The 25777-nt window shown below is 38.1% G+C and overlaps 1 protein-coding gene across 1 annotated transcript; it reads right to left on the bottom strand.

Annotated features, from left to right (window-relative positions):
* Window positions 1–7592: 7592 nt before the first annotated feature.
* LOC113072896 (adhesion G protein-coupled receptor A1-like) lies at window positions 7593–24948 on the bottom strand. The gene is made up of 7 exons (XM_026245794.1): window positions 24620–24948; window positions 23950–24105; window positions 15420–15547; window positions 13996–14119; window positions 11723–11874; window positions 11244–11339; window positions 7593–11075 (listed from the first exon to the last, which is right to left on the bottom strand). Exons 2-7 carry the CDS (start codon window positions 23950–23952, stop codon window positions 9605–9607), a joined length of 1974 nt encoding a protein of 657 aa, XP_026101579.1. The 5' UTR covers window positions 23953–24105; window positions 24620–24948; the 3' UTR covers window positions 7593–9604.
* Window positions 24949–25777: the final 829 nt, after the last annotated feature.

Here is a 25777-nt window from a genome sequence, read left to right as displayed (position 1 = left end):
GTCATCTGTGTTTGATTGTAGATTTTTATGTACCATTTAAGTACAGTTTAAGTTGGCTACATTGTCACACTGAACCAATTCTAATTTCCAATGAATGTCTTTTCCGGGCCTTAGATATTGTGAAAATGTTCAAAGAAATTGAATTTGATATGCAAATTTTAAAGGGACAGTTCACCCAAAAATACAATTTGTTGTTTTCTCACTCTCATTGTCGTTCCAAATCTGCACAAATTTTCGCCAGTTTTATCCATGCAGTTAAAGTCAATAAAGTCAGTTAAGTCAAGTCAAGTCTAAAACGTCAGACCCCACTGAATTTCATTCCACGGACATTTTTTAAAAGATCTTCATCAAGGTTTGATGTGACTAGAGGGTGAGAAAATGAAGACTGTATTAGAATTTTAAGGGTGAGCTATCCATTTTAATATTATTTAGGATGACACACATTATTATGTGACACACATGATATTGCCTAAAAACATGCCCAACTGGTTCCTGTGGAAACCATCCTGTTAAAATGTTGTGTACGTTGAGGTGGTTTGCCATTAATATGCAGTATTTGTTCTCATGTTGTATCTTTGGGTCAGTTTCGTGTTTTGCTGGTACCATGCATTTCCCTTCATTATGTCAGTTCAGACCCGGTGTCATTTCAGTAGCAATAATGGACTTTATAATACTGTAGTTGGAATTTTTCTCTGTAAAGATATTCTGAACCTTCATCTGTCAGTTATGGCTTTGGTGCTTTTTGTTGTCCTTTTCCTTATTTGAAATGAAGTAATGCACCTGTAAATGTACTGTTATGCTTTACTAAAAAAGAGATAAAACAGGATGTATTGAGATGCAAGCCAACAAACCTCAAATAGCCAACCAAACACTAACTGTATTTTAGTTTTCTGTGATACTTGAGTGCCTCATTCTGCCTCAAAGTTTTAACAAAAGGGTCTGTTTTTCCATGGTGAAGTCCAGATTTGTAAGATTATTGGGTGCTTAGTAGAGTTCAAAGATTGAAGGTTGTGATTATTTATCCCTCTCTACATTGGTTTTTGATTTCAACTGATTTATAAACCACAAAATTAGGAGTTGGGCCTTCCTTTAATTATTTCCTTTTTTTCATAAACTGTATTCTTATTGATAGCAAGTCTTTTCAATATGGGTTTATGTTCCATAGAAACAATTGGTTGACAGTTTAAAACTTAACAAAACACAGCTGAGATGTCATTTGAGTTATAAAATTCAACATATCCTTTGCATTAAAAGCATGGTTTACTAGAAGTTGTTGAAAATGCAACACTGTCCAGAGCAGATGGTGTTTTTAAATCTTTGTGAGTCTGCTATTTTGTTTTGTTTGTGTTTTAAAAAAATATAATTTCTTGTTAAATATAGATAAACACCCCACAAGTTCTGTGATCTGTCACATAGTCTCCCTGAGATCTCTCTAATTGTTAGAATGGGTGTCTTCATTTGTCTGTGTACATTAATTGGTCAAGCTTTGATGGCAGAGAGGTAATAATCCATCCTTGATTTAAGTAGCTGGTGTTCAGTGTTTTATAGTTGTCCGAATAAATCAGTGGATTTTCTGAAGCTTTACTTTCCCATGTTCAGTCAGTAAACTTTGTTTCTAACGTGAAAACTATGTTGTTGGCCTATAAAGGTTTTTTATTTTATTTTAATATTCACTCTTTGTTTGTCACCCTCTTTGTGACATGACAATCACTGTTATACATGTGAAGTAGTGGAAGTGTTTATGCAAACCATAACAGCTGACTAATATTCAGCTCAAATGGCCCATCTTGAAATAAGTAATGTCATGACATGAATGAGCAAAAATATAGTCCTCACTCAGAACCGAATAATGTTTGTCCTCAAGCAAAAACGTCCTTCCTCCTTGTTGTAATGCCCATGTCACACAGGTTTTATTGGGATCTGAGAGACGCGTTTATTTTTTTTATGCTAAGTGCCTAAAAGTGATGCACCAGGTTGACACTATATTGTACTGTATTTACCTCCTTGCAGTTCCTTCTTTAATAAATGTAAATACCTTTGAAAAAGATGGTTATTTTTTTATGACTGCAAAAATGCTTGACACTTTTATTGCATTTGGGATTTGCTCTCTCTCTCTCTCTCTCTCTCTCTCTCTCTCTCTCTATATATATATATAAAATGTGATTTGGCAGGCAAATGTTGCCAAGGCAGCACTCACCTCTAGATGGCAGTATTGCATTAGGTTAGTAAAATAGCAGTCTTTATAATGTCATGCCAAGGGTGTTTTACTGGCACATTCGGCGTAATATTGACTTATTAGTATTCAACAGTATGATGCAAACACGGGGGCATTTTTCCTCTAGCAAGAAGTCTATCAACATTTCTGTGGGGTCAGCTAAACTTCTAAGGAATTCACAATAGAGCAAATATATGTTTATCAATGAACCCTTGAATGATGAACCCTTTCAGAAAGCCTTATGCCAGCCTGTGAGCTACTGTATGGAAATACAATTCATACATCTCTTACAAAATCACTCCCAGCAGCTATTAACTGCAAAGTTATCTTTTATTGCATCATTTAGTGTTGAAGATTCACTTTGACATTCTCATATTTGTTAGCCACGGTTTAGTAACACTAAACTAAAAAAAAATTAAATAAACTTGAATAAAATATACATATCGAATGGCATTGATAAAAAGAAATGTACAAGTTTTTAAGCAAGGCATGTATCAGTTAAATATATATAATGATAGTAGAAAAAATGAGAATAAGAAGGGGTCTCCTCATTTCTCTTCTAATAAAATAGGGTTTCGTATTATTCCAAAAATATTTCTGGCCATTTTCATATATTCCAATGAAACTGGTCTATTTTGTTAAGAGTTATGCTAGTGTGGGTGTTATGTATCAAATGAAACAAGATAATCTAAAGTTTAACAGTACATGACACTCCAAATGAATGTATTTATTATCCTATTTTAGATGCTGTCCCATACACGCTCTAATTTACCAGACCTTGGTTCAGCTTTCACCTTCATTCTCATGAAGGCTCTGTCATGATAATGAGGGCAAAATCTCTACCCAGGCTATGATTTGCCGTGAGTCATTATCCTTTGTCACTATGAGGATATTTGTGATGCATAAATGGGGCGTTGATGTAGTGGAGCTTATAGCCTCATGAGTGGATCGCATGACGCTCACACTCAAACAGATCCCAGATCTGTGACTGACTGATTAGTTTGGGATCAACTGATTGATAGAAAATCCGTGGACCCTCACTGAACAGGAAAGTGAGAGACAGCTCCGCCTGCTTTCACAGAATTTAAATAGGTCAGGCTTGTACAAGAGCTGTCTGCAGACTGCCTCTGACTTCCTGTCATTGAAGTGGTTCAGGCCATGAAGTAGCCTGCAGGAAGGAGGGAAGGCAGCCCATTCCATGAGAAATGAAGCATTAACACGCAAATATGAGAAATCGAAGGAAAAAGAAGACGACAGCACAGATTAAGCTATTATTAAACAGTCACCATTTTTTTACATTGTTTATATATATATATATATATATATATATATATATATATATATATATATATATATATATATATATATATATATATATATATATATATATGTGGTGTTTGACATCTAATTATTATTATATTATTATTATTAAATACCAGCAACAAGTCACTCTGGGTTTTCTGCCCAAACTTGCCTGGGGGTAAATTTTTAATTAAAAATGTACTTGTCTTTCTCTCTCTCTCTATGTATGTATACCCAACACATATTTAGATATATCTTTCCCGATGTTTGACATCATATGGCCAAGATTCGCTGAAAAAAGAACCATCCTTGAATTTTAAGCAAAGGAAGCTATTATAAGACACCTGTCCACGTATCCAGCTCACCACGCTGTTCTATTCCTGTCCTGTGCCTTCCCGTCTATGGATCTATTTATCCTCCTTCCTCTTCGGTACCTCATTTTCACTGCTTCCTCCACCTCCCACTCTCTCAGATAGTATGTCATCTGATTTAAGTTGTTGTGCGTTCTGTCCATTACCACTCAAACCATATCAGAACATCAGGAAGTAGGCGTATGCCTGCTTCTATATAAGGCACAAAATAAAGTCACACCACCCTTTGAAACTAAATAAGTAATATAATGTTTGGCAGTGTTCATTTCATGAATGGCTCTGGGGTAGAAACTGTTTTCGAGTCTGTTTGTCCATGATGTGATAGACCTGAAATGTCTACCAGAGGGCAGCCGCTCAAACATCTGATGTCCAGGGTGGGATGGGTCTTTTAGTATGATGGCTGCTCTACCGAAGTGTTGAGAACCAATGGGATTTGAGTTTGGGCTTTGCATTCAAGTTTTCATCAGATCTTTTAAATTGGGATAGTTAAAGGGATAGTTCACTCAAAAATTTTAAAATGTAAATTACCCTATGACTTACTCACCCTCAAGCCATCCTAGGTGTATATAAGTTTCTTCTTTCAAATAAATACAATCAGCGTTTAAAAAGGGCTAAACTCTTCCTGGCTTTATAATGGCAGTAGTGGTCAAGCTTTTGAAGCAAAATAAAGTGCAGATATCTATCAAAAAAGGTGCTCCTCATGGCTCTTGGAATTAAAAAATGCCTTCTGAAGTGAATCAAAGCGTTTGTGTAAGAAATGTCTTTCATTGTTTAAAACTTCATAAACCGTAATCTCTATAGCTTCTGCTAACTGTCATATTCATGTTAACGAGAGAGAGGCATCAGCAGATGATGTTGGCCATAGGTGAAGCATAAACTCCAGCGAGAAGTGACAAAAACGCAGAATCAAAGATTTAGTAAAAAATGCAGGGTGATCAAACCCATCAGATGACACAAAAACTATCTGATCTGAACCAGTCAAGTCTGTAATCTGAGGGTTTGAAATCCACCAGCAGATGGAAGTGAGGAGTAGTGTCCCTGCAGTTCCCTATCGAGGGAACTTCAAACTGCGTCCTACAGGGGGCACTATGGGGTCTGAAGCGTTCATTCAAATTCAGAACAACGGACCACATTGGCTGACAACAGCCTATGACGTGACTACCGGTGCAACCACAGTATAAAGGGGCACCGGAAGAACACGTCATTCTCTTCTTCATCTTCAGTGACTATTTTGTTTGAAGTAGGCATTCTGGTGGTAAGAACAATATTTTTCTATTATTGTCATGGCATGCATTAACAAGATGTTTAAGAAAAAGTGGGGATCTGTGACCTTTCTATTTGACACCTGATGACCCAGATGATCTTTGCATCGTTTGTTTGGGGCAAAGAGAACACACACACAATGACCTTGAGGGAGCGATCTGTGTCCACTGTGAGCATTTTTCCATGAAAAAAACTTAGCTCTGATCTTGTCTCTCTTTTCGAAAAAGGAGGGGTAGCTATCTGCTCACCATAGTTCAGGATCCGCCACTACTCACCTTTTACCAGTGCTCCCCTCATTCCTGAGGGTCGCCATGTTACCCCTCTCTGAGAATTCTGAGTTCTCCTCTCACTTTGAGGGCTGAGTTCTCCGTTTCCCAGAGCTCCTTGAACCAGCAACATCAGGCTACTAGGCCCCTTCATCTGCCTCCCTGATATGCTGCATTTATGTTTAAGCTTGCAGTATGTTTACCATTCACGATTATCTATGAGCACGCTGTAGGGTGAGCATCTGTATCCCCCTCTCGGCTGAGAGCTGGGTGCTATGCTCCTTCAGCTAGGTAACTTACTGCTAACCAGACCATTTTTGTGACCATGATGATGAGTTGGTGACTCTTCATATGACGGATTATTCTATGGGTTGTGCCATTTCCATCTATGTGCACTCTATGTGTTCTAGGGTCTGCTCCCTCAGAGTGCCACTGTCACATATGGTTTCTAGGCCTGTCTAGTAAACAGCCTTCATGACCCCTTAGATATTTTAGCATCCCTAAAATCCATGTTATGGTAAATGTGCATGCTAAGTCTCTGTGCACTTTCTAAAATCCACGCTGTGATGATGCACATCAGGCATTTTGCATTCTTTCTAAAATCCTGTATGGTAAGGGTTACGCGCTGCAGCTTTGTGCCCTTTCTTTGAGTTGGTGAGGGTGTAGCTACCAAGGGTCTGTTTAGACAGTTCCTTCAGTGAGCTTATGCAGAACAAATCGTAGCCCCTGGGTGACAGACCAAGACCTAGTTACTTCAAGGCGTTTGGACATATCCCCTTAAAAAAAAAAATCTTCTTTTGATTCCAAGCCTTTGAGCTCTACCCTGGGTTGAGGAGGTCCTGCCCCTAACAGGCAAGATTCTGGGGTATGTAGCTCAGGCCTTTGGTCGAAGGGAATAATGTCACTGACACCTGCCAAACCATCCCAGGGGCAACTCCCTTAAGCTTGAGTAGAGTTGATACTTAGTGCCCACCTTTGTGCTTCTCATGCACTCCCCTCAGCATGGTGGTGTGGGTATACCATTCCCCATAGCACCCCCTAGAGGACGCTGTTCAAAGTTCCCTTCAAAGGGAATGTCTCAGGTTATGTAACCATGGTTCCCTGAGAAGGGAATGAGACACTGCGTCTGATTAATATCATTTTAACAACACCTGATGGGTTACGGGGTGAATGCGACATTGCTTAAATCCCATTTAGCTTTAACGAATGACCTACGTTTGCCCCTTAATTATTTTCCTCTTCTTCTTGATTTTAATTCTTACACATTTTAAGTAGACTTAAGGCCTCTTCAGTTACATACATGTTTTTTTTTTCTCTCTGTTTTGAGAAGTCTACTAGTCACAACCTCAAGAAACCTTATGGGCAACTAAGTATTGCAGCAAATATTTAGTATAAAACATTGAAATGTTTCCAAGCATGTACCAGTGGTAACCTCACACAGCCATTTAGCTGGGAGGCTAAAAACTCCTATACAGTTTGAGTAAAAACATGCTGGCTGTTCTTCATCATCTCTTGGTCTCCTACAGTTCCGAGATGATGTCAGAGTCCTTGACAACAGAATGCGTGAGCAGGGATCAGCTGCAGAACAGGGAGGACTTATGAATAAACAATCGTCCAGGCCCTGCAGCTCTGAGGACTGTCAGCAAGAGCTGAGACACAGGCACAATAAGTACACGCCCAACTCAAGGTGAAGGTGATGCCTATTCTTCCTGCTGAATTCAGGGATGATTTTGACAAAGCACACTGGCCTTCAAACAACATTGCGAATGGACGGAATGAGAAATAGATCTAGTTAGGGAAGCAATCAGGCAACTTTGGGCATTATGCATTGAATTTCCCTTGCTACTTTGAAGCCTCTTAGCAGCAAAAGAACAGGACCACAGCATCAGGTGATAAAAAACATTTATTGAAAATTGTGACAAATGTAAAAAAAAAAAGAAAAAACGGACTTTGGGTCAGGTCAGAGCACATATCACATGTACTGACCAAAAAATGACTGCAGTTCATGAATTTGTTATAAATGACAGGTGGGTTGTGTGGGTGAAGATAAAGCACACACATGGTAAATCAGGCTGCTAGACAAATTTCATTTCCTCCATAGAATCAAGACAATGCCTAATAGTCTCCATGTGCTACACATCTGAAGAAAGCATGGGCTGGCTGGTGAAAGGCAATTTAAATTAATATGTTTATATAATTTAATGGTAAAACACTCTGGGGTCAATAGCCAATATTGATTTCATGCAAATTTCTATCTTGTGTAGTTGTAAATGCAACATGATCCCTGAGCTCACAAAGAAACCCACTATAAAAAAGGAATCTTGCAAATGTTTCACATTACTCTTCAGTTGGCATTCTGATTAAATAATGGCACATATTATTAAGAAAAAAATAAGACAAATACGATCACTTGGTACTTAAAAAATTATATTACCCTTTAAAAATTAAAATAGATATATGTAGCAATTGGCAGATTTCATGTGTTATCAAGTGTTTATCTCCATTTAAATTATGAATCAAATAGAATATGCACACTAAATCATATATTAAGTTTAAAAAAAGAAAGTTGCATCTGCGCCAATTTATATATTGTAAATCGGGTTTGCTGATTCAAAAAAAATTAAATGAAGAATAAATAGAGTTTAATAAATAAATCACATATTAGGTTCAATTAAAGCAAGAATGTTGTGTAAATTTGATACATTTCTTGAATCAAAATTCTGGTTATTTGCCCTCATGTTTCATTGAACTTATGTTATTTAGTGTTCAGATTCCATTTTATTCTTGATTTCCTCTTTTTGAATCAACGTGCCTAATTATTTACAATATGAGTTGGCATAGACAGATTTTTTCCCCTTTTTGTTTTCATTTACTCACTGCTTGTTTGACAGATGAGGTTCCATCAAGTTAAATCATACCATTTTTGTGAGCAAGGTGAGTTGGCACAGTGATATAAACTGTTAATGAGAAACCTTTCTTCTAATGTAGAAAGTGAAGCCCTCCATTTATTTATTTTTTGCCTCAGAATAAATAACCATGAGTGTTTACAATAAGCAAAGACACGTTCCTGTCGATCACATGAATATATGTAGCTATATGTAGCTCGTTAGGTATGTAAATGATTGCTTCCTACATTATGGTGTGCATGCTTTAATGCTTTAGTGCAACACAAGACTTTTGATCAATGCAAAACTGATACGTTCTGTAAGGCCATTGACTTGAACTGATCTGCGCATCTTTGCCAGTAATTAAATACTGTATGTGCATACATCACATGTGCAGTTCAAATGCATTCTGACTGGGCACCTCTCTTCATGATTTGTCACCATGGAAACACAGGGAGCCTATTTGTTTGCTGCTTTTATGTCTGGAGATGAAAAAAAAATGACAGCTTCGTTGTGACAACCACTCACCATTATCCACATAATCACAAACTACTTTGCACTTTCAGGTAGATTTCAGTTGCATTTTAATTATTAAACAGTTTGGCACCTATACTGTAACTCATATGTTCATTGATTAATCTTGAATTTCATTAGTGGTAATTCACAGTTTTCCTTTTAAAGTAAAAATCTAATTAAGTGCTGATGTTTTCACACTTGGCGATCCATTTAGCATTTTTTTGTTAGAAGGCTAAACACAAATGTGGGAGATTTTGGCTCTAGAACAGAGAACTTTTCTTGCACAAATAGAAATTTTGCTATCTATATACACACAAGCATGTTGTCACATGCAAATAGACACAAACACATGCACTCAGTACTTTCTCACCTACTAAACACACACACACATACACACACACATACACTCACACATCCACAACGACATAATTTCACATTATGTTACCATACCCCAAAACACATGTACAAAAATCAGTTTGATTATTAAAAATCTTCCAAATTAAAATGTATGTCGTGATCTTTGCTGCCATATCAAAATGGCAAGGGTACAAACCAAATAGCGCTGGGATGAGACATGAGATGAAGTCTGAGAAGAGGTAACCAGAGGTTCAAATCTCTTTAAAGGGGAAGAGAAGGTATATGAGGCAGGTGAGAAAGGGGAAGTCACAGCAGAGGGACTACACAGTAGCTTAGCTCAAAGAAGAGAGGGCCTTTGGGTAACAGCCCTGGGACTACACAGTAGTTTAGTTCAGGTGAGAGAAACAGGTTAGCACATCATTCACAGGCCTACACGGTTGTCTCGTTTTTCCAAGGTCCAGTCCTAATGTTACCTGTGGAATCAGAGGTAAGTACGTAGTCCTCATGCTGACTACTATTCCGACTCAGTGTCCCTCTCCGGCTGAGGGTGCCTTTCCTGCTAAGCGTGGCCTGGGAGCTCAACAGAGTGGCCTTCGGAGGGGTTGTATCCAAATGCAGCATGGTTTCGTCCTCTTTATCTGCCATTTTTGCACAACTGTACACCAGCGGACCCTTGTCAGGATCCTCCGCCTGGCAAGGGCTGACAAATGGGTCAGCTTTATGGCAGCATATGCTCGAGAATGGGTCTGCTTTAGCACAGCACATGTGTCTGTGGCACGAGAGCTGACTGTCCAAGAGTGCGCTGTGGCAGGAAAAGCTATCGTGAAGACCGTGCGAAGCCAAACTCTCAAAGTGAGGACTGGGACTGGGGCAGCGCAGCTGGTTGTCTGGGTGGGGGCTGTGACAAGAGAGTTGAGTGTCCAAGTGGGACGTGTGGCAGGTGAGAGGGTTGTCCAGGTGCACGCTGTGGGGGCTGTCCAGGTGGGAGCTATGCACACTGCCGTCCATGCTACTGGAGGTCATGTGATAAGAATAGTCCCTGAGGCAGGGCCGAGGTCGGTTGAAGGAACGAGTCTTAGACCTGTCCTTCAGGCAGCTTTGCAGGGGAAGGGTTGGCCGGGGCAGTTCATCAGGGAGGGACTGTGGGCGAGTCGTGCTCCCGATTAAGGAAGAGGGGCTGTGAAGGGTGGCACAGCAGGTGCTCATGTGGTTCTGGGTGGAGGGCAGAGTATCCAATTTGCAGTGTGGCAAAGGGGAATGTAGGTGCGGAGAAAGCAAAGGTTTACCCAGGCAGGACGAGTCGACCTGGCAGTGGATTTGGTTCTGCCCGTGGGATGGTGTATGGCTGTGACTTTGAGTAGGAGGAGCAGCGTTCCCCGCCGGTTCTCCGTTGACCTCCAACTTTGGTTTGTTGGGGCAACAGGCCCACCACCGATGCCACACGTCGTCACGTTTTGCACAGTGCTGAATCAGCAGAAAAAGCCCCAATGTGACTGAAAACGCTCCGTATAAGCAGCTGAAGATCATGTCTAGAAAATGGCCCTGTGATACGGCCAATGCTCCGAAAACCCAGGTGGCCAGGAAGAGGAAGAGAGTAAAGGCGGTGGCCCTCAGCTGAGCTTTGAAAGAGTGTTCATTGGCCAGCATGGAGGCTGTGATGGCTGTGCAGCCTGTGTGATCGCCGTGCTCACCAGGTTCTCCGCTGACAGCGTGGCAATGGCCGATTTCAGCTACAGCTAGACGCTGTTGTTCTTCGGTCATGGCCTTGAGCTCATACTTGCGCTCAGGGTGCCGCTTTAGCTGCACAAATATCCATAGAAAGTAGATGCACATTACCAAGACCAAGAAGGCAGTGGGACCATAAAAGCCCCCAAGACTGGGCTCCCAGGCCATCCAACAGCTGCAACAGAGAGAGAGACAATGATTAAACTGACAGTGTCGATACCACTCTAGATCTAAATACAGAATCTCATGGTTACTATGGCACAAATTAAGATACATCTCCGGGAATCAGACACATATTACAACGGACATCTAATTGGGCACTACCAGTAAATATGATACTTACTAAGGGGCGTCATCTCTGCTACCGTAGTTATCCAAGCTAACAGCAGCCGTAACGCCCACTATAATTAGAGGGATCCCACCACTGACCAGATAAAACCTGACAAGATGAGGGTAAAACCAATTTTATTTTGTCTGGAGATGTGAGATCTTTTTCCAAACAGCAAATACACTCCATACCAATTAAAATAAAAATATTACACTACTATGAAATGTTTGGGGTCAATTAAAAAAAAAATATATATACAATGTTTCTGTTTTACTGTACTTTTGATTAATAAATACAGCTTTGGCAAGCACAAAAGACTTTGAATAACAAAGAAAAGAATCTTACTGATCCCAAACATTTGAATGGTAGTGTATATATATATTGTACCTACCAACTTATCTCTTTAATAAAAAATTAACTCTGTATTGAATAAGAACCACTATTGAATCAGAATTCTCAACCTTTAGTAAATTCATAATCTTTGTGCTTTGTACCTGAAGATAGTGGTTTTAGGGCGTGGTTGGTTGGGGGGGTCCCTGTCCTGAGGTATGGGTGGAGCCTTGGACACCTCCTTGCAAATATTCCTGGCAGTGAAGAGCAGCCATAGCATGCTAGAGAGGGAGGAGTAGTGCAAGATAATGCCAACCTGTCAACGAACAAGACGAAACATTAAACACTGAAAGCTCACTCATAGAAAGCAGACTGGCACAGAAAACTAAAGCAGCAGCGTGTGTGTGTCTGCTTGAGGAAGGATGCACTGAGGGGGGGTTTAAGGTAATCCTCCTCAGAAAGTGAGGTCATACTGTTGTCCTCTTTGCTCCAATGCGCATACTGCATCCAATCAATCGACACATCCATTCATTCATATAGGATATATATGACGTTTATATGGGCACTAAATGTAAATTATATGCTGTGTATTACTGTCATGCTTTTTCAAAAACTGTACATGTATAAAAAGTGAACATGATTTATATATATATATATATATATATATATATATATATATATATATATATATATATATATATACACATACATACATACATACTGTATATATATATATATATATATATATATATATATATATATATATATATATATATATATATATATATATATATATATATATATATATCTAGGAAAATGTAAACACTCTATAAATAAATGTTAGGACAAACTATCACATGAAAATATAATGAGAAACCATATAATCAGAAACCAGACAGGTGTTTTTAATACACACACACACACACACACACACATATAACTCATACACTGTTGTCATTTCCAGCTTGACACTGCAGTTAGGGCAAAATACTTCATACAGGTCTCAAAATCAACTTAATCTTTTCTCACGGCAAACATTTACACTCATCAAAACACATTGACCCCAAAAACAATAAAAACCTAGTAGCAGTACAAGACTATTACAGATTGCTACATCCACACAAAAGTTAAAGGGTTAAATGCATCCTTGTACAATAAAAGTATTGATTTCTTTGAAAATAAAAATCCGACTGACCCCAAACCCTTCAACAGTAGTGTATCTTGTATTTCAGGGTTTTTTTATTTTACAGAAAACAGCACTGGAATGCATATGGTATATACCACAAATTCTCAAACTAACAAAGATTAAAGTGTGCTTTCATTTCAGTTGCAAATGTTTCTTTTTACATTAATCATTATACATATTTTGTGACATAATGAGAACATTTTATCACAAAAGTTCAACAAAATGTTCTGATTTAGATCTAATTTAGCTGCTTTTGTCATGGTATGACTCGTGCTTCCCTCCATCTGATGCCCACCACTTGGGCATGGGCCCATGCCTGCTTGTTTTGAAAGGGCACTGTACTGCACAACAAAATAAAGCATCTACATTTATCGATAAAATACAGTCATTGTCACACACACACACACACACAATTAGCACAGCTATGGAAACAATTTGTGTCAAATCGGCATAATTTGGCCACAAGCCCTCCTCTGTATCTAACTGTTAGTCCATCTCTGGCTACACAACTGGGGAAGTAATGCATGGCAGTGGTAAAATACATTATTGTCCCAATCAGTTGGCCAAATGATGGCATATTTCTCATCATTTGCTCTCTGTCTTCACCTGGCACATGCCTTCATTAGACATCATCTAGCAATGAAACACTACATTTTGTACTTCGTAATTGCAGTTGTGGGGGCAGCTGTGGCCTAATGGTTAGAGAACCGGACTAGTTACCAGGTCGTTGGTTCGAGTCTTTTACAAAGCTCATTATTCTGAAAAGCGAGGTGTACACCATACAGTATTTTACCTTCACCACCCCGGTGTATATATACTGTGTTTAGGCCGCGTCTCAAATTTATGCTCATTATGGCTTCAATCATAAATATGATGCTTTTAATCCTAAAGCATCACGGACAGTGAATCAACTGCTGTCATTAACTAAAACATGTTAAATAAGCGTGCAGCTATAAACATAATCCAATTAATCTAACTCACTGATCCAGGCTGGAAATTATCTGTGATGAAGAATAAGTAGCTACACTTTGAAAGGCCATAGTAATACTAGAACCCCAGTGCATTAGCCTCTCAACACTGGGCAGCCGTGCCAAACAAAGCCCTCTGTGCCTTAGTAAATGGCGACCATGCCAATTCGGGAGTCAAAGAGGCCATATGCTAGTAACTCTGAGCTGAGAGCCACACATGCAAGGCATGAATAATGTGGTTCACTCAGGCCAAAGAAACAGGGTAGAGAACTGGGAGACTTACCACTTGACAGATCACAGGGTACTTGATCTGGTTGATGCCTCCTGCAAACACCCCAAACGTCATGGCAGTGTGAAAGAGGAAGTTGAGGAGCATGTGCCATCCTTTCCTAGTGATTCGGATTATGCTGCAGAGACACATGCACACACTCATATCAGATGAAGAGACAGTTGCGCCATGAGTAATACATCAACAGCTAACTACTGAAGGGAACAAGTAACTGCCTTTGAAGCACAATGCTATGACTAAAGAATCTTTTTCACCCGTCTGCAAAGTGTCTCGAAGTAGAGCGGCTCACTAAATTTGGCACTGTCCCTCTAAGGTTAGAAGTGGCCCCTTCTTCACAGAGCAAACATTACTCACTGGAAATATCTGTGACAGTCAGGGGTGATGATACTATAAATATTGGCGGTCTGACTCAGGATCACAGCACTATGGTGGCAGTCTGTCCCAAAAACATTCCCTACTGTGACCTTCCAGTGTTAGTATTGGTGCTACAAATGGCATGTTGTGAGTAGAGGAAAACTGTAAACAATTTTTGCCTGAAGCAAACCGTTTAACAGTGCAAAAAGGCAGCATGGAATATATATATATATATATATATTTTACAAGATTTAATTACACATTAACACTCAATTTCATTGCTGAAATTCGGCTGCAAAAATACACTGGACCAAAACAAATATATTATATTATGCAAATATCTATGATGCCTATAGATATTTATCAGCTGATGTTTATTCATTTCAAACTCATTTAAGCTTGAAATTAGGTTTCTTAATGTATCCATTTATACCAAAGCAATGATTTTCACACTGTGTCTTACGTGAAGTTTTTGAGTTTATACACACATTCCACACAAAAACACCATTGTCTGGTAACCAAAGTCTTCTAATAAGCATCCTACCTTTATTGGAATTCTTGTTTTTCTACAGAATTCTATTTTCAAATAAATAAAAAGAATATTTATGCATCTGTCAGACAACACTAATGTCATGGGATAGTAAGATTTAAAAATAAATAACCTATTTCAAATTGCTGTTCTGTGAATTCATTAAATAATCATGAAATAAAAATGTATTGCAGTTTCCACAGAAATATTAAGATGCACAACTTATTTTGTCATTTAGAATAAATAATACTTTGAGCACTAAATTAGAATAGTAGAATGATTTATGAAAGATAATGTGCCACTGAAGACTGGATTAATGGCTGCTGAAAAAATTCAGCTTTGCCATCACAGGAATACATTCAATACTTAAAATATAGTCAAACAAACAGCAGTTATTTTAAATTGTAACATTATTTAAAATATTTACTAATATAAAACAGCCTTGATGAGCATAAATGACTAACGACTTTTCAGATCTATGCTGTATTTAATAATTTATGCTACTACTGCAGCTTAATTGCAATAAAACACATACCTGTGGTGTACAATGTATGTCATGATAGAAATCAGTAGGCAGAGCAGCATCACTGCAGTGCAGGCGTACACCACTGGGTGCAAATAATCCCCTGGATATGGAGGAAAGGACAGCACCCTCTTTAAATCCTGTCAATAAAATCATGAGAAATAAAAGAACATGTCAAATTATAAAAACACACCAGCCTTTATTGCATATATGCCTTAGCCTAATAGCATCAGTCTGCTTATTTGCTTCTTTATGAATTTATTAATGCATATACTGTTAGTGTCTATCTCAGCTTCTAACATTTGCAGTCTCTTATTGGTAAAGAATGTGTGGCAGTATAGATGCACAACATGAATAAAGCTGTTGGATTTAAGAAACTGACCATTAAGACAGTTTTATCTGTCTAAATAAAAGAAAAGGAGCATGTTGGAGGAAGAGACAGGAAGAAAGAGAAACAATACAAGAAGGGAGCGCTGTCCCTATGAGTCAAAGACTACACCCCCATACGCATCAATCTCTTTTAGTTTGTCTATTTTATCACCCAGCCCGAAGAGCCCCTTTGTTGTGTGCCTGAAGGGCTCCTTCCACTCTGGAAAGCAGCAACACAGATGTACATGCATGTCTTTACACTCCAACAGACTGAATATGCTCTATGCTCCTAATTACAGCAGCCTATTTCGCTTAGTCTCCATCTTTAAATGTGTGACAAATATGCAGACTTCATTTAACATTTCTTTCAATATCATGAAAAAAAATCAGTACAATGCTATTATGTACAAGGTTGGCCATTTGAAATGTAAATGGTAGCTAACATATAAACGAAAAAGCAACATACATGTTGAAATTATCATTAAACAAAAAGTAAACATATCCCTAAAATCCTGAATTTAGCCAGTTAAAGAGATTTAGCCTTGCAGTGTTTTTTGCACTTTTTTGTCTTCCCAGAGTGCATGTCTGCTTCAATCCAAGGTGAGATCAGCACAATTGCTGCCCATTAATCAGTTTCCCATAAAATATCACTCAGCGACACATTATTGATCCTTTGACCTCAGTTCTTCATCAAAGATACCCAGTGATGGGAATAACGGCGTTATAAATAACGGCGTTACTAACGGCATTACTTTTTCCAGTAACGAGTAATCTAATTGATTACTCTTCTCATTTTAATAACGCCGTTACCGTTACTGCCAAAAAATGCGGCGCGTTACTATAACTGATGATAAAGCTGTTTTTTTTTTTTTTCATCAGACCAACTAGATCTCTGAGCGAGAGGCAAATACTTTTTTTTACTGTTCTTCCTTGGTTAGTGGGCAGAGCACGAGACAAGCGCATAAATGCTGACGATTGGCTGAGGTAGAGTAAAATTTCATTGTAAGCCAATCAGAGGTAGAGTTGGGCGGGTTTTCGAAAGCACGCATAGTAGTGATGGGAATTCGGCTCTTTTGACTCAGCTCACTGAAAAGAGCCGGCTCTTTGGCTCACAAACGGCTCTTTAAATGACTTTGACTATAATATTTCAATTTTTATTACATAATTATTTAATTTCTATAGGCTAAATTTGAAAAAATAGAGTTGGCTCTTCAGATATGCGAGCCAGCTCCCGAAGTTCAACTAAAAAAGCCGGCTCTTAGAGTCGGCTCATTCGCGAATCGCGAACGACTCATCAAAAGCTCATTCGCGAACGAGTCGATCCATCATCACTAACGCTCATTCGCGAACGACCCATCATCGGACAGGACAGGACACACAACGAACAACACAAGCCAGTCAGTCAACGAGAGACAGGTATGGCGACGAGCCCAAATAATCCAAAAGTAGCCTTCTCTAAATAGAAGTATATACATTACTTTTTCCTTCAAGAAATTAAAGAAACAATGAAAGGAAATATCAAAAGTTCCCAAAAATCTATCGTGTTATTTGCATTGATCCACTATATAAACATAATATCTACATACATGCCATTTGATTGGAGGCTAGTGTCACTTTGTCCCACAGCAACTTTTTTTTAGATGTGTGTACAATGTTTCAAGTTTCTGTTAATAATGTATTGTATTAAGTGTCCATTTCATTATAATATTCAGATTTATCATAAATAATTGAACATGCACATGTATTTTAAGTTCCTTTAAAGAGGGGTAGAGGTGGGGTCACGTTTGAGCATTTAAAATTTAATTTTACTTGAAAGTAACGCAATAGTTACTTTCTTAAGTAACTAGTTACTTTAAAAATTTGTAACTGAGTTACTAATTTAGTTACTTTTTGGAAGAAGTAACTAGTAACTGTAACTAATTACTTTTTAAAAGTAACTTGCCCAACACTGAAGATACCATACCTTTAATGCTTAAGACATCAAACCACTGCTCCACTGAAAGTTAATGCTGATTAATATCAACTCCTCTGGTGCCCCAAGCAGAGGAAGTAATTTCAAACAGTGTGCCCATGAAACGGTTATTAAGGCTTTGGGGTATACTATAGTCAGTGCTTTGTACTAAATACAGATCTTATCAGTGTCGCCTCACTACAGGAATTATCAGAATTTCACTCTGTAGTGTATATAGGCCTACGTAAAGGCAATATTTGTTACTCTTTTAGGATTTTTATTTGATATCAGCAGAGCCAACCAAAGCTATTGTAGGTGAACCAATGATTCACTTTTAAGAAATCTCAAAATATCTGGCAAAAATACAATCTTCCATTAGAGTTGGGTAAAAATAAACTCCAGTGGATATCTGTGGCAATTACACACTAGCATACACATTCACTCAGTTGCTCATTCACCCATCCATAGCAGTTTGATGAGAATGTGCCCACTCTTCAAGCTCTGTGACCAACCACCCCTTTGACTCACAGTTAACTGTTTTTTTTTTTTTTTTCAGACAAGTTTGGGGTAAGATTTTTTAACCTTCTTATGCTTACAAGCATAAGAATTGCATTTATTTAATCAAAACACAGTAAAAAGATGAATACATTTAATGCATCCTAGCTAAATGAAATTATTAATTTATTAAAACACGTTTGAACTGTAGTTTATAGTATATGTATCTATCTACCAGTATGTATAAAATAATTGATTGAATAACATGACTGGAGCTGCTAAAGTCACTTCTCATTTCCAGCTTGGTCTTATCCAATCAATATATGTATCAATCAATCGTTCTATCTGTCTAACACCTACCTAATCATTTTCAGGATATAAGCATTGGACCATCCATTTATTTACCGATTCAATTAATTGAATCATATGAATGGACCTGCTAACTTTAGGTCTTTGCCAATTAGCAAGCAAGTTGAAAAAAGTTCAGTGAATAAAAAGTGAGCTCTAAAGAGATGCCATTTCAGGTCTAAGCCAATGAGCATGCAGAGAGGAAGAGGATCATCACTGGCTCAGTAGGACCTGTTATCATTCTGCGCACTGACCCTCTTTCTTCCAGTAGTAACATTCCATGCCAGAAGTGTAAATGCAATCACAATATCAAAGACTTGCAAAAAGAAAGCTAACTATACTACGCAAAAGCAAAGAACTGATAAAACATGACTTCTAAAATATTGTTTTAAAATGTGTGCCACTTGGATACAAATTCTAGGGAGTTTTGAGATGGTGATCATATGAAAACTGACAGATCCAATTCTGAAGCAAATGGAAGCATTGAAACAATGGGGAAGGACTGGCTGCTGTAACTAAGACACCATGCTTTCTCACTCAGACAGGCTGTGCTTGGATTCAATACGATTAGCGAAACAGCATAGGATTTTGCCCCTTAAATTGATTCAGGTACATCGTCCATTCATGAGCCAATGTGACTGACACATTTATCGTAGTCATATGAGGAAAGTGACATTTAATGAGGCACCAACCCACACGGGTTGGCTTTACACCAGGTTATTCTCTTCAGACTTATTTAAATATTGTGTGAGAAAGACAGATCCAACTGGTTATCCAGATAGACAAGTAAGCTGATGTTGCCAATTGTAAATTTGCTGTGTTCTGATTGACTGACGATCTGATCTGTTTGATTGGATCGTGGTGATCGCACTTATCGCACGTGCCTTTGAAGTGTTCTACAAAGCTAAAACCATTCAATCTCATAAAAACTATTAATATTATGTTCTAAAAAATGGTGTGATTTCTCCATATTTAGGTCTTTGATGCATCTTGAGCTTTAAGAGTGTTCTTGGCTTCTCCTTCTCTGTGCCTCAGTGAGCATGCTTATCTTGGAGACAAAACTTGGTCAATCAGTCTGCTCCAGTGCACAGACTCATCTCTTCAACAGAATATGACTGCTTGGGTTTGTTGCAGGCATATCTTCATAAACATATAGCAACTATGCACACTTGCATACATGCACACAAATGTTGCAAACATACGTTGTGCAATATATAAAAGTCACGTGCATGTGCATCCAGAAGGCCTACAGGCTAGCATGCACACATGCTCTCTTTTTACTCTCTGTTACACAGCAAAAAACAAACAGCAGTAAAAGGCTCATTATATAATCATCTTTGTATTCTTTCAAAAAAAAAAAGTTTAATATTCAAGATTTTGCTTCTGCATAAACAACTAAAATGAATTACCATGTGATCTATAATTAAACTGACTTCAGTATGCAATTAAGTTTTCCTCTGCAATGTTGGTGGTAGGGAGCTATGATCTTCACTGTAATTCTTGTGGAAAGTGTGCACTTGTGTGCGGTTAAAAAGAGCTGCTCTGCACACCCCTTGCACTTTCATGTCCTCTGTAATCTGAAAAAGCTCTTTTGCAAGGTCTAATGGATAATGTGGCACTCGGGAGAACATACTTTGTATTTTTCCACGGCTCTCTGGAAAACTTGATTCATTCGCAGCATTCAGATATTTTTGTACACAGGCAATGCTTTACAACTGACCGCTCATCCACACTATCTATGTTTTCTATTTAACTTGTGTTATTTCTCTCCACAGTCTCAACAAGGCGGCTAATGAAAAAATCTATATTTAATGTGTGTTTATTTATTTATATCTATTAATACTTAAATATCTTCAGGGTGATCCTAATCACTTAATTACAAAAAGCGTAGAAGCTAAGGCACTAAATAGACACAAAGAAGACCTTGAATAAATAGAAGAAACAACTTGTTGCTTACTACATTTAAAAGCCTTTTGAGATCTACAGATGTATCTTGAGATGGTAGAGGTGGTAGGAAAATGGCCCCAGCAACCAAATCATAAATGTCCCGACTAGGGATGTAACGATCAACTGCGAGCTGGTTGAAAATCAATTCATATATGTGACAATTCAAATGAGTTGAGATGCTAAACAAATCGCGATTCAATTAGGGGTAGGAGTTTATATGAATGTCTTTCTGAGGGGAACTTACTGTCTTTAGAAAAGTTTAGATGGTATTTTTTCTTTTCATCTTGCTTCTATATAATGCATATTAAAGTTCATACAGTAAGTGCAACGCTGCTTTGTTTACAGCGGAAACCAAGGAAATGGTTGAAGAGCCACCTGCTTGCAGAGTGAAGAGTTTGCATCTTGGTCAGCTCATCTGCTGTTTCTTTTTCATGCAGATATTTTTAATGTAGTGTCACTCAGACCATTCTGATTTTACTTCAAGTTTCGAAATTATACAACCTAATTTAGATTAAAAACTGCTAATGTTGCATGTTCAACCCTCTATATTATTATTATTATTATTAGTAGTAGTAAATCACTTGCATATGTGACTAAATCTTCACTCAGGGTGACTAAATGATGTTTAATATTAGCGTTTGGCTAATAAATTCTCAGATTTTACTTGCCAGTGTGTGAGATGGAGGTTAAGTATAAGATAAGCAGAAATATATTTTCACTCACAGAACACTCTGACAGATCACTTCAGAGTTCTCTCTCAGTCAAGCGATCTGTGATTTTTCAGTTCATCTCCAAGAATGGGCAGCACACCTGTATTTTGTGTGCAGCAAACTAGTGTGAAGGTGCACAACTCACCATCACATTGCTTTTTTCTCAAACACAAACAGAGAGACAGAGGGAAAGTGTCTTACATACCTTTCAGAATTTACGCGCTTTATGTAAACAATATTTTTTGTTGTTTTTTTCCTGTCAAAATACTACGGTTTTTTGGTAGTGGGTGGAACTAATGAGCAAATGACAATCTCATTGACTGGCGCTAACCTATAATGGTTTTGGTTTCAGCAAATCAGTTTGAGTGAATGCACATAACCTGATTAATATTCATGAATCCAGCAGCTCGTTAATCCTTAATGCGTTTTATATTGTTCTTATTGGTGGGATTCGTAGTATTATTATTAGTGCTGTCAAACAATTAATCGTGATTTATCAATTCTAAAATAAACATTTTTGTTTATATAAATGATGTGTGTGTACTTTGTATATTTATTATTAAATACACAAACATGAAGTATATATTTTGATATTTTCATAAAGCATTAAATTTGAAAATAATAATACACCCCTAGTCCTGAACATGAACTGAATATTTTGTCCAAACTGCTGATGGTTTCGATACTTATTGGTCTTATTGGTGTCACTGTAGAGACTTTTTAATTCCTCTAAAGCCACATCTGTTCATGAGCTACTTAAGATTAATATGTCTTGCCCTAAGTACCAAAAGTTTCAAATCTAGCTTGAATTGACTTTTTTATTATTATTATTATTAAAGGGACACTCAAGCCCTAAAATAGTCATATTATTTGGGTCCCCCTCGAAAATGAGATGTATCTCAAGGGGTATTCCCTTTAATAAAATTCTAATTTAAACTTATTTAGGTTCATAATTTTGATCAGGGGGCAACTATAATTGGTTTACCTGATTAAATGTTTAAAAAAATGCTGCAATACCTGTTTTCATCCACTTTCTGAACAGTATGTTTCAGTTTAGTTTTCTTTAAAGCTCGCCTTCCAAAAAGCCCAGTCTGCTCACATTGGTCAACCGGCCTCAGTCTGTTCTGACTCGTCTATTGAAAAACCATAATCAGTGAGTATAAATTATAAAATTGTCAGTAGATGGACATGATGTAGCTAGGTTACGGAAATAATGTAAGAACTACAAATGAGGCATTTAAGATGTTTTCTATTGAAAAATTAACTCCCTTTGGGACAGACTTTGTGCTTTGTTTATATGCACAAACAGCTATATTACACAGTACAGATAACATAACATAAAAAAGCAAATAGGTATTCTTTAAAAATAAAAAAAAATAAAATAAATAACATCCGTTGATCAGTACACTACATTTTGTGCCAAACATGACCACCCTTTGATCAGCTTTGCGAGAGGAATAATACTTAATGTAGTGAACTTGTGTTTAAGGACAGGTAAGCGGATGGTTTTAAAAAAAAAACACTCAGAATGCTTTCATATATAACATTGAGGTGCTGAGAAAAGTATACGAAATGAGTCTTGTGATAAAAAGGAATAGATGTTATTTTCTCTATTACACCAGATGTACATCCACACAATGGCATTTCCCAGCATCGACACTGATCAAGGTCCTGTGATTCACTGTTTTAATAGCTTGTTTGTTTACAAAGAATATAATCTTATCTTAATCTTTTCCTCTGTCTCCTTGCAATATGTCCCTGTTTTCAAAGCGAAACAACGCCCTTGCTAAGATCTATGTTCTTAAATTATTAGATCAAGGCAATTCCTAACACCGTCACTGACTGTAGGCCTAGTTGGTTCTGGTCTCTGTCCTTGGTGCTTAAAACAGATAAAGCGCTAAAGGCACTCTCCATGGTGCTGCTGTGATCTTACGTGTCTTTTCTGTATGGTGGAAAGGGGGAAAAATGCTTTTGCCTGGTTGGCTGATACCAGTGACCTGATTGGCCGGATATCTGAAAAGAAGAAGCGTCATACAGCCAATGTAGACGTCATAACGCACACAATTAAAACCTCTATCCACGTCATTCAGCCGCGAGTATACTTTGGTGCTGTCATAGATAAAGACAGTGTAATCGGAAAACAAAGCAAAATCGCCTTTGCCTCAGTAATAACCAAGGCCATGGACACGCCACAGCCCCTTGTGATGATTAGCTGACAATGACAATTGATATTCATTGCACGCGCTCTCCAGCTTCCAGAGCCACCAGTGCGGTTACCCTCTGACTAAATCCCTTCTACACAATCTCTTCCTTTTTCAGAGATTCAAAGGCATCGACTACTCGTAACTGAATAAAGTTCATTTAACAGTGCAGCGATGTTTAGCAAGCGTCTGGCACTGCAACATATTGACCCTCTTTCTCTGCCATTGAAAAACGCAACGATAATCTATGGTGCGATGCCATTGTGAGGCATTTCGGTAATTGCATATATCACTTCGGAGATCAATGCTAATGCCCAGTGCTAATGCCCAAACTCTCAACCTACTGGCATTGGTATTACACAGAAAAGTAACTGATTTATATCATCACCGATTTTTTTTTTTTTTTTTTTTTTTTTTTTTTTTGTGGATTACACAGGAAGAGAGACCAAAGTTTTACCTTATAACATGAACTGTCCTAACTTGTAATTAAAAATATAAATGAGGTACTTTAAATCACTCACCATCAGATCAGCAAAGTTAGGGTCCAGCTTTAGTGCAATAGGATCAAGTATCACAGTCGGTTATGATGTGGCCATCTGGCGCGTGGCCCTTGTGCACGCGGAGAGAAACGGCATTCCGACAGGCGCTGAGGGGGGGTCATTCTCCAGCAGGAGAGGCTGCAGAACATCCGAGAAAAAAAGCAAGAAATAAAGCGAACGTCACCATGAACCCTTTCCTCGTTGAAAGTCAGCTCAGAATTGACGAGCTTCAGTCATTTGCGGCGATTTCCGTCGGGCACGTGCGCATTTGCCGTGACGTAAGTCTTTAGAAATATCACTGGTGAAATGTTAAAGCACAGGCATTCGAGAAAAAACAATAGTGCGACCTGTTCACAACGTAAGCAGTGTAAATATGGTTTTTAAACAGTCTTACTGTAATCTGAGAGCCATAAAAACGATTTAACACCCTAGTGTCTCCAAAATCGTAATCCTATGATGAGCAAACAAAGCCAACACCCCTTACCTTATTCCAAAATGGCACACTCAAGAAATCCATCAGAAAATGTTTTTAGATGAACGCAAGACACATGAATTCATGAGCAACCCTATGTCGTGAATATCACTCACCGTATCAGAAATAGATATAGGATACTATCTGAACGTAACATTCACCTCATAGACCTATCCTTACCTATTTTTAAGAGAGCAACTGGTGTCGTACCCCATCTTTACGTCCCATTATCTGATAGACTTGACGAGCGTGAGCGCATGTAATAGGCTACAGGCTTCTCCATCTATAAGGAAGGCAAATATCAGGTCTTGGGATTTGAACCGAGAACCGAGGAACCGGTTCCATTTTTCAAACCAAATAGCGTAACCAAATGATTTAAATGACGCTCGGTTCCATTGACTGCTCTCGAATCTTCTTTTTTCCGCCGGTGCAGAAGGAAAACCGTGGTCAAATACTCTCTGTTTCCCGTACTACCGTGCACCGCAACACCGCCAATGAGTCTTACTGCGTGAGACACTGCGCGACAAGTGTTTAACGAATGACTCTAATGAGCCGATTCTTTTAGTGAATCAAAGACATAGGCTACAACACAAGAAGCTTTGTCGATTCTCGAGCAAATGACACTCATGAGTCGGTCCTTTACTGTGAATCAAAACACTTTTGAACAATTAAGCTGTTACTGAATTTATATGACTCACTTCCTGACCACCAAGTTATTATTTTGGTCATGTCCGACTCGAAATGGCATGGCTACTGGCAAGTTGTTAATATTATTAAATTTGTAAAAAATAAATAAATAAATAAATAAAATGTTCTCACATTTAGCATATATTTGTTATGTGAAAGTATGTGAAAAATAATGAATACATTTTTATAAACAGACCTTTAGTAATTGTATTACATTTTGATAGCCCATGTTTCTGTTGATATCATTGGAAAAATATTGATAGCCAGTTAGAAATCCGTTTATCTGTTTACTCCCCCCCCCCCCCCATATTTATTTATCTTAATTACTAAAATAATTAGTTAGCTTAAATGAACCGTTAAGAAACCAGAATCTGATGATGTATTGCTCCTATAAAACCAATGGCATATTGAGGGGGCAGAAAAGTAAAACAGTTTCTCAGAAATATCGTGGGTTGGATTTTTGGAAAAATTCTTCTTCCCCCTAATAAGGCGTCTGACAAGTTTTCACTTTAGCGTGGGATCCACCAATCTGTAGAAGAGGACGTGTGTGAAAGCTGGATGTCACGTGTCGCGTGAGAGGCGCTGTTGAGCGCGCGCGGTTGAAGTTACCCACTGCAGAGGTGGAAATGGTTGTTACCGTCTGAGCTCGCG

The sequence above is a fragment of the Carassius auratus genome, unplaced genomic scaffold, assembly GCF_003368295.1.
Source record: "Carassius auratus strain Wakin unplaced genomic scaffold, ASM336829v1 scaf_tig00010876, whole genome shotgun sequence".
Lineage (NCBI taxonomy): Eukaryota > Metazoa > Chordata > Actinopteri > Cypriniformes > Cyprinidae > Carassius > Carassius auratus.
This window is presented reverse-complemented; position numbering and strand designations above follow the sequence as displayed.

Coding starts and splice junctions, on each gene's coding strand:
- LOC113072896 (XM_026245794.1), bottom strand. Junction 11,875..13,995: donor ACCCTGTGATCTGTCAAGTG/GTAAGTCTCCCA, acceptor GTTCGTTGACAG/GTTGGCATTATCTTGCACTA. Junction 11,076..11,243: donor AGCAGAGATGACGCCCCTTA/GTAAGTATCATA, acceptor TCTCTGTTGCAG/CTGTTGGATGGCCTGGGAGC.